This window comes from Peromyscus californicus, unplaced genomic scaffold, assembly GCF_007827085.1.
Source record: "Peromyscus californicus insignis strain IS unplaced genomic scaffold, ASM782708v3 Scaffold_8__1_contigs__length_139910024, whole genome shotgun sequence".
NCBI lineage: Eukaryota > Metazoa > Chordata > Mammalia > Rodentia > Cricetidae > Peromyscus > Peromyscus californicus.
In genome coordinates this window covers 128,261,579-128,270,808 of record NW_026294606.1, presented here as the reverse complement: position 1 = coordinate 128,270,808, position 9,230 = coordinate 128,261,579, and the positions used below count along the sequence as shown (strand labels likewise).

At 58.7% G+C, this 9,230-nt stretch overlaps 2 protein-coding genes across 2 annotated transcripts; both read left to right on the top strand.

Annotated features, from left to right (window-relative positions):
- Window positions 1-723: 723 nt before the first annotated feature.
- On the top strand, window positions 724-3,604 carry Samd1 (sterile alpha motif domain containing 1). Its single transcript, XM_052728848.1, is given in 6 exon segments — window positions 724-1,758; window positions 2,125-2,277; window positions 2,279-2,423; window positions 2,507-2,603; window positions 2,700-2,811; window positions 2,900-3,604. Coding segments are annotated over 6 exon segments (1,563 nt in total). The 5' UTR covers window positions 724-861; the 3' UTR covers window positions 3,059-3,604.
- A 629-nt stretch (window positions 3,605-4,233) lies between these two features.
- CUNH19orf67 (chromosome unknown C19orf67 homolog) lies at window positions 4,234-7,988 on the top strand. Its single transcript, XM_052728849.1, is given in 7 exon segments — window positions 4,234-5,075; window positions 6,060-6,204; window positions 6,317-6,417; window positions 6,496-6,681; window positions 7,073-7,172; window positions 7,174-7,208; window positions 7,608-7,988. Coding segments are annotated over 7 exon segments (1,365 nt in total). The 5' UTR covers window positions 4,234-4,452; the 3' UTR covers window positions 7,783-7,988.
- The last annotated feature ends 1,242 nt before the right edge of the window (window positions 7,989-9,230 follow it).

Here is a 9,230-nt window from a genome sequence, read left to right as displayed (position 1 = left end):
GTGAGGTCTCCGCGGCTCCCCTGGAGAGCGACGCGTCGGGCCGCGGCGCGGCTAGTTCCCGGTAAGTGCGGTCCCGAGAGCGCTGCGCGCGGAGAGGCGTGGAGAGGGGGCTGGGCGCCGAGGACGTCTGGGTCCCGCGCCCAATGGCTGGAGGGCGGCCGAACGCCGCCCGCGCGCCCCGCCCGCCCCTGTCCCCTCCCCCCTCGCGCTCCCCTCCCCCTCCCCCGCCCGCCGCGCTCCCCGCCCCCGCTCCGGCGCCAACTCCGCGGCGCCTCCTTAAAAAGCGCGCGGGAGTTGTAAGGGGGGGCCGGAGCGAGCCGGAGTGAGCTAGAGAGCCGGGTACACGGGGCGGGCGGGGGCCCGGGCTCCACCTTAAAAGCGGGCGCGTGGGGGTGGGAGGGAGCGAGGAAGGCGGGCAGCGGGGGAGGGCGAGCAGGAAGGGGGGCCGGAGTGTCCCGGGCGCAGGGCGCGCGTGCGGCGGCGGCGGCGGCGGGGAGGGGCCGGCCGCGCCGCGCTCCCCTCCTCCCTCCTCGCATCCCCGGCCCCGCGCGCGCCCAGCAGAAGCGGGGCTGTTGTGTGCGTGCGTGCGAGTGAGTGAGTGTGTGCATATTTTTTTCCTCTTTTCTTTCTCTCTCACTATTTTTTTTTCTGTCTCTCTCGCGCGCTCTCCTCTCTCTCTCTTTTTTTTTTTTTTTTTTTTTTTTGCGAAGAAACAGCAGCGCCGCCGCCGCTCCGCCGAGGCGCTGCGCCCCCCGGGGGGAGGCGGAGGAGGCGGGCAGCGGCGGAGGGAGGGAAGCGGGGAGGGGGCGCCGCGCTGGGAGGGAGGCAGCGCGCACCGTGCAGCCGGGCCGGGCGGGAGGCATGGCGGGGCCCCCGGCCCTACCCCCGCCGGAGACGGCGGCCGCCACCACGGCGGCCGCCGCCTCGTCGTCCGCCGCTTCCCCGCACTACCAAGAGTGGATTCTGGACACCATCGACTCGCTGCGCTCGCGCAAGGCGCGGCCGGACCTGGAGCGCATCTGCCGGATGGTGCGGCGGCGGCACGGCCCGGAGCCCGAGCGCACGCGCGCGGAGCTCGAGAAACTGATCCAGCAGCGCGCCGTGCTTCGGGTCAGCTACAAGGGGAGCATCTCGTACCGCAACGCGGCGCGCGTCCAGCCGCCCCGCCGCGGAGCCACCCCGCCCGCCCCGCCGCGCGTCCCCCGCGGGGGCCCCGCCGCGCCGCCGCCCACGCCCGCCCCGCCGCCCGCGCCCGTCGCCGCCCCGACCCGGGCGCCCCGCGCGGCCGCCGCCACAGCGCCCCCTTCTCCCGGCCCCGCGCAGCCGGGTCCCCGGGCGCAGCGGGCCGCGCCCCTAGCCGCGCCGCCACCAGCGCCCGCCGCGCCCCCGGCCGCGGCGCCCCCAGCCGGCCCGCGCCGAGCACCGCCGCCCGCCGTCGCCGCCCGGGAGCCGCCGCCGCCGGCGCCGCCACAGCAGCAGCAGCCGCCACCGCCGCAGCCACAGCCGCCGCCGGAGGGGGGCGCGGCGCGAGCGGGCGGCCCGGCGCGGCCCGTGAGCCTGCGGGAAGTCGTGCGCTACCTCGGGGGCAGCGGCGGCGCCAGCGGCCGCCTTACTCGCGGCCGCGTGCAGGGGCTGCTGGAAGAAGAGGCGGCGCGGGGCCGTCTGGAGCGCACCCGCCTGGGAGCGCTCGCACTGCCCCGCGGAGACAGGCCGGGACGGGCGCCGCCGGCCGGTAGCGCACGCGCGGCGCGGAGCAAGGTGAGCGCACCGGGCAGGTGCGGGCGAAGTTGGCGGGGACTAGAGTCCCGGGAGGGAGCGGGACCTCAGGTGGCCGGGGTTCGTCCACGATCCCCGCGGACTCGGAACGCGGTGATCTTGGTCAGTGACCCGATCTGCCGGAGCCTCAGTTTCCTCGGCTGTAAACCGAGAATTGCTGACAGTAGCGACCCCTGGGGGTTGTTGAGCGAGTTTAGTAAGACTTGGCTGTTGAGGGCTTTATCAACCCAGAGCCTGGCACGGAAGCGACAGCATAAAAGTTACTCCGTGTTGTTGTGGCGTCGGACACTGGCCTCCATCCGGGACTAGAAGAGCTCTAACTCTGCCTGCTTCTTTCTCTGGCCCCAGAGAGGTGGAGAAGAGCGGGTCTTTGAGAAAGAAGAGGAAGACGATGATGAAGAGGAGGAGGAGGAGGAGGAGGACAATGTATCAGAGGGCTCAGAAGTGCCTGAGAGTGACCGCCCCGCAGGTGCTCACCACCACCAGATTAATGGAGAGCGGGGGCCCTCAGAGTGCTAAGGAGAGAGTCAAGGAGTGGTCGCCCTGTGGACCCTACCAGAGCCAGGATGAAGGGCGGGGACCAGCACCTGGCAGCTGCACACGCCAGGTGTTCTCGATGACAGCTGTGAATAAAGAAGGGGGATCAGGTAAGGACCCCTTTGGGTCGGGCAGCGCAGAGCAGGGAGCTGTGAACCCCAGCCTGGAGCTGCCCCCTGCTTTTCCTTCTCAGCTTGTGTTGCGGCTGCTCCGGATTCTCCATCTCCTGTGCCTTTGCCCCCAGGAAAACCAGCCCTACCTGGGGCTGATGGGACACCTTTTAGCTGTCCGTAAGTCGAGGCAGTAGGGACGCTGGGATTAGCGCCTGGGTGTATTGGACAATCGGAGCTGATCCATGGTCACTGTTGCTCTCCATTCTGATGCAGTCCTGGGCGCAAAGAAAAGCCAACCGACCCAGTGGAGTGGACGGTCATGGATGTGGTGGAGTACTTCACTGAGGCAGGCTTCCCAGAGCAGGCCACTGCTTTTCAAGAGCAGGTGAGTTCCCAGCCCGGGACTACACGTGTCTGTACGCACACAGGGCCTCACAGGTGTCCACTGACCCTGTCCTTTCTGTCCTGCCCAGGAAATTGACGGCAAGTCTTTGTTGCTCATGCAACGGACAGATGTGCTGACTGGCCTGTCCATCCGCCTGGGCCCAGCCCTGAAGATTTACGAGCATCACATCAAGGTCCTTCAGCAAGGCCACTTTGAGGATGAAGACCCCGACGGTTTCCTAGGCTGAGCGCCAGCCTTGTCCCTTCCCCAGCCAGTCCAGATCTCACCCGCAGGACCCCCATAGTCCAGGAACTGGACATGGGGGTACCCTCAACCTTCCTAACAGACTTCAGTTACCCAAAAGGGGTACCCTCCTCCATTTCCCCTTTTTCTCACGCCCCTACCTTAGTACATCCCCTCTCCACAGCAGTGGAGTGTGGGGTAGGCGGACTTGGTTGGCTCATTCACAGGGGCCACCTTTTCTCCCCAAACCAGGACACTTTTGAAAAAAAAACCAGGGGAGCTTCCTGTGGCCCCCAAACCCTCTTCAGTTCAGCCAGATGTATCTTATATATAAGTGTTTTGTTCTGCCTATCCATCCTGGTGGTGGGTTTTCCTCATTCTCCCCCATGCCTTCCCCCACCCTGACCTCTGGCCTCTGGAGAGCAGGTGAGGTAAGGGACCTTGGGTCCTCCGGCTCTTCCCTTTCTGTCTGTCCATCGTTGCTCCACCTGGCTGTATTGCTTTTTAATATTGCACCGAAGGTTTTTTAAATAAAACTTTAAAAAAAAGAGTCCTTTTTCTGAATGGAGGCAGGAGGTGCTAAGAACCTTGGAGAGTTTAATGTGAGAAGTGTTTTGGGGAGGAAGGACCAGTGATGGCTCTCCTCAGCCCACTCCAGTAGGGCCGACTCCAGTAGGGTGGCCCTGGCCAAGCATGCAGAATGCTTTGCTTCCATCCCCAACAGTGCTAAAAGGAAGTGGTGTTTACAGCACACCTGTTATCCTCAGCACTTGAGATAAGACGCAGGATCAGGAATTCAAGGCTAGCCTTAGCCTATGCTACATGCAGTCCTGTCTCAAAAAAATATGACTCTAGGACCAGAATAGTTCCTTTGTCTTCTGTCCTCTCATGCCTGCTCAAGTGTTTGTTGAGTGACTAACAGTTCACCACACACTTGCTGAGCGTTTTGTTTCCTCTGTAGTTTAATGAAGCAGACGTCATAAAAACTCACTTTATAAAACAGTCAAAGTGTGAGGGTCACACAGGACAGTGTCACCTGTTGCTGCTTCACTGCGAGCCTTGTAATGAATGTATTTGGCTTCCTAGCCGCACTTAAATCCCGGTCTTTGCACGTGGCTAGGAATCCAGTCTCCAAGTGTCAGAGGTGTGTTCTGGAACCGGGGCAGGCATACTGGAACAAAGGAGACAATGGGAAAAGCCAGGTCATCTGTCTGATAATCTTTATTGTAGAAGTAACTGCTGTTCACGAGTCTCTAGTAGACTCACATGCAGATCCCAGCTCCATCAGTGAAGAGTCAGATCTTGGGGGTCACCGGCTGGGGTGGAGCCTAGGCCTCTCGGTAACTGCACTCATGGATTCCTAACGTGTTAGGAACCCCTTCCCCTCCAGCCCAGTCAATGGCCTGGGAGAGAAAAGGCTGCCACCAGGCGGGTCTGGGGCTCCGCCCTTGGCATCGCCCTGCCCCGCGCGCCAGGTGCCCGCCGAGCTTCGTGCGCGGTGCAGGCCCAGGCTGCGCGGCCCTCCGCGTGCTCAAATTCAAAAGAGGCAAAGCCCCGCGGGGCGGCGCCGGTAGAGACGTCGAGGCCGGGCCGAGTGGGTCGTGGCTGCGCTCACTGCCCCGGCCGATCGGCCCCAGGTGTGCTGCGTTCCCGGGACGCCGCGGAGGCTGGAGGAGTCTGCGGTGGACGATGATGGCTGCGGAGCCCTGGGTCGCTGGGTCGCTGGCCCTGGGCCCTGGAGAAGCACCGCCTTCGGACGAATTGGGACCCGGGCCGCCGCCCTATGGAGACCCCTCGTGGTCACCCGCCAGGAGACCCGAGGCCTCAGCGGAGCAGGAGCCCCTGCGGGCACAGCAGCTGATGGAAGCCCCAGCCCCCGCGTCTTCCCAGGAGCCACTGGCAGGGGAGCTCGGGCCGGCCCAGGCTCGCCTCCCACTGGACTCCATGTTCAGCCCCATCACTGACCAGCTCCGTTACCTGCTCAGGAAGGCGGATGACTTTCAAAGCTACTTGTTCTACAGGTGATCCTGTACAGGGGCCTAGGTTCCAGGACAGGAGGATAGGCTGTGCAGCTCACACAAAGGCCGAAAACTGAACTCAGGGTCCAGAGACAGTACTCAAGGCCAGCTGATTAGAAATACACTTTACTAGTGTGCCGAGGGCTGTGGAGAACTGAGAGGCAGGGGCAGGCAATGTGTAGGTTTGGGATACCAAGTCTTCCAGAATTTTGGTTTTGGTTGGTTGGTTCTTTGGCAGATTTTTCTTTCTTTTTTAGATAGGATCTCATCACATCCGAATTGATGACCCTCCCGACTCAGGCTACTGAGTACTTCCTACCAAATTTGAAATGCTGGCTTAGATTTTTTTTTTTAAACCTGTGAAAGTCAGCTAAACAAAATATCTGCATCACCTCTGGCCAGAGAACTTATAATGTGAGAAGCCACCCTCCACTCCCAAAGAAAAATGCAATTTCCAGACCAGGGGAAAAGGACTGTGGTGTCTGTAGGAGGCTGGCTTAAATCCCAGCTTTCTGATTATCACTCAGCAGAACTTCGAGAGAACTAAGTTGCATGTCCCCCCAAACACACTGGGGATGGAAACCAGGCCCTTGTGCTAGGCAAGCGTTGGACCACAGAGCTGCATTCCCAGCCCAGGTGTCAGCATTTTAACAAATTTCCATATGATTGATGCAGGTGGTTCTGAAAGACAGGAGAAAGACTGAACCCTGTGGGGAAGGGGTCCTGTCTTATGCTGAGCACAGACTCAAGCTTTACCCGTGTGAGCCCTAGACTCTACCACTGACTTTTTATGTTTAATTTTTGGGTGCTGGGGATGGAACCCAGGGCTCTGCACGTGCTAGTCAAGCGCTCTGACCATTAGGCCACAGCACTGGGGGAATTCTGTAATGGGTTCAGCCAGAGATACAGGTGGAAAGAAGAGTAAGCACGGGACACCTGGGGATGGAGGGAAGGTGATGCCACGTGAAAGCCCCTTTCTCCCTTCAGCAGGGACCGAGTACAGAAGGAACAGCTAGCCAAGGCCATGCCCACCTTCCTAACAATGTGTGAGCCTTACTTCCTGTACCTTGAGGCTGCTGCAAGGAGCGTCCCTCCCATCTACGGAGCCCTGCAGGAGCTGGTCCGGAAGGGGGTGTGTACAGGAGCTGTCTTTCCAGGGCCCCTTTCTCCTTTGGACTCTGCCTAGGGGTAGGAGGGTTGCTTCTGGCCGACCATCTGAGGTCATGAAGTCCCACCTTCCACAGCTGTTGGAGATCTCCCAGCAGCTAACGCTGCGCTTGGAACAGTTAGTTCTCATGTATGCCTCCTTCGGGTTCGTGGACCTGGAGGAAACTAACCCTTTGAGGTAAGGGGGCAGGAAATGAGTCTGGGGGTGGCGGAGGCCAGGGCCCAGCTTGCTGTCTACTCTCTTATCTCCTGCTAGCATCTCCTGCTTCTTCTGCGGGAGGTTCTCCATTAGCCCTTCCCACGATGTGTCCATCTTCCGATACTGCACCCCAGCTGCGTACACTGCCAGTCATTTCCCGAGATACCTCTACAAGAAGATGCGCTGGAACCTAGAGACCACCACAGAGGCCAGCAGCCAGGGACAAGACTCCCACGTGGATTAGTGAGTTTCCTTGTCAAAATCAAAATCTTTCCCCTAATATGCTGAATGTCAGGTTGAACCTTTACACCACCAACAAAGTGAAAAGCAAGACAGGGAACAGAACACGTTTTGAGGTGCTGGGATAAACCCAGGACCTTGCATACACTAACTAGGCCAGCACTGTACACCACTGAGCTTCACCCCCCTACCTTTGGTTTTCTCAACTCCACCTTCCCATTAAAATAAAAATACTCATCTTCAGATTAGGCCACCAAGGAGGGAAGCCCTCAGCATTGAGCCACATTGAGAACATCAGGCAACTTCTGATGGACTTGAACCTCACCTCCAGAATTAAAGCCCTCAGCAGAAAAACTTAAGGAATTGCTTTTCTTTCTCATTTCTCCCTCCTCAGCTACTTCTTATGTTATCGCGATACATGGGAGGATGCAGGCCAGGGTCCAGGCAATTCGTGCCCCCAAATCCAGAAACTCTGGTCCATCGGCCGGTGGATTACCCCTAGGACCAGCAGAGGATGACCTTGATTCATGGTAGGATCCCAGTAATGGTGATGTAGGCTTGAGGTCGGAGGGAGGGCGAGACAGAACCCCACCAAGGACTGGATCTCGGGGAACATTCAGCTTCCACTGGTAGCAGGTATCGCGTTTTACTGTGCCCTGAAGAGTGCTTTATGCAGACCAAACAGCAGTTCATAGAGGTGTGGAACCAGTCCATTTTACAAAGAAGAAAACATGTTTTCAGAGTGGATAAGTCACTCTCCCAGGAAGCTAGTAAAGTGATTAGCAGCCTCAAGTCCAGTGCTTCAACTCAGGAGTTTGTCAAGAGAGGAAACACTTTCCCTTAGGGTGTCCCCCACCCCTAACTGGAAGCCCCTCCCAGCCTTGAGGAGCAGGGGTGCTCAAGTCCAGGCTTGTCTCCGGGGCCCCCAGGATTTTGTGCCCGCAGCCACCCGGGGACTACCAGCAGCTACTAACCATCGGCTTCGAGGAGCCGTCGCATGTGCTGGCCACCGACCTGCTGGTACAGATCCTCACGGGCCAGGTAGACCCCACCCGGCCCCCCAGCGCAGCCGGGCCCTCGGCTTGGGCTGCCCCGGCATCCTGAGCCCCAGGAGAAGACGCCAGCCCCGGCCTGATAACCCCAACTCCAGGCAGGAACAGGGGCGGGCTGCACTCAGTACGCCGCGGCACGGGCCACCGAACACCAAGTGCAGACACTTTTCTGTTAATAAAAGAGCGAGGTCAGAGGTTCTATGTCTCCTGTGAGCACTGCGTCCCTCCCCTGGGGGCGGGTAGTCCCGCTCACCGAGGGGCCTTCTGGGAAGTGTAGTCCAAAGACCTCAGCGAGAGAGCCGCGCATGCGCAGAAGCACATGAGTCAAAGAGGGAAGTAGCGGCTCTCGTCAGCAACCGGAACCCAGAAAACAAGTTTCTGGTGGCAGGAAAATTCTAGGCCCACTGGAGGAAGACTTAGAACTACGCCCGTTTTTTTAACCCGGAAGTGATTCCTATCCAGGGTTAAAAAAAAAACAAAAAACCCACAACTACATTTCCCGATGTGCCCTAGGAAACTGGGCGGGGGGGGGGGGGGGGATCAGTTTGCAGAGTGGAGTCGGACTTTCTTCCAGCTTTTGGGGTGCCCGAGTCGAGCTGATTGTTGTCTTGTCCCTCGAAGAGTCTGGAGTACAGGCTAGCAGAGTCCTGGGGGCTCTCAGCCTCACATCAGTCTTGGGCTGGCGAGGAGGCTCTAGCCGAGAGAAATGAACTCCTGCTCTGTGCGATGCTCTAGGTTCAGAATCTGGGTCTTCTGAGTGAAACTGGTCCCCGCAAAGGAATGGGGTTCTTCCTCCTCCCCTGGGTCACTCTGAGAGGTCGATATTTGGATCCTAAAATTTTCACAGAGTCAGAATGTGAGACCCAGAATTATTGAGGCCCAGAACCATGCCTTTGTGGTTTTTTATTTTTTGAGAGTAATTTTTTGCCTGGTGGTGTGGCGCACGCCTTTAATCTCAGCACTAGGGAGGCAGAGGCAGGTGGATATCTGTGAGTTTGAGGCCAGCCTGAACTACAAAGCAAGTTCCAAAACAGTCAGGGCTGTTACACAGAGAAACCCTGTCTCAAAAAACAAAAGAGTAATTTTTATTAGCCGGGCATAGTAGCATACACCTTTAATCATAGCACTCGGAGAAACCAAGGCACAGGGGGGTGGGTGTCTCTTTGAGTTCGAGGCCAGCCTAGTCTACATAGTGAGTTCCGGGATGTCAGGGCTATGTAAAGAGTCCCTATCTCTCTCTCTCTCTCAAAAAAAAAAATTATTTTTATTATATGTGAGTTTTCCCTGCTTGCCCAAGGAGGCCAGAAGAGGGCATCGATACACTGGGAATTACAGTTGTCAGCCTCCGTGTGGGTGCAAGAAACTGAACAAGGGTCCTCTCGAAGAGCCTCCAGGGCTCTTACCAGCAAAGCCGTCTTGCCAGCACTTTTTTCTTTTTTTTAAATCCAGTCTTAGTATATAGCCCAGGCTGGCCTTTTCTTCCAGCCTGGGCCTCCAGAG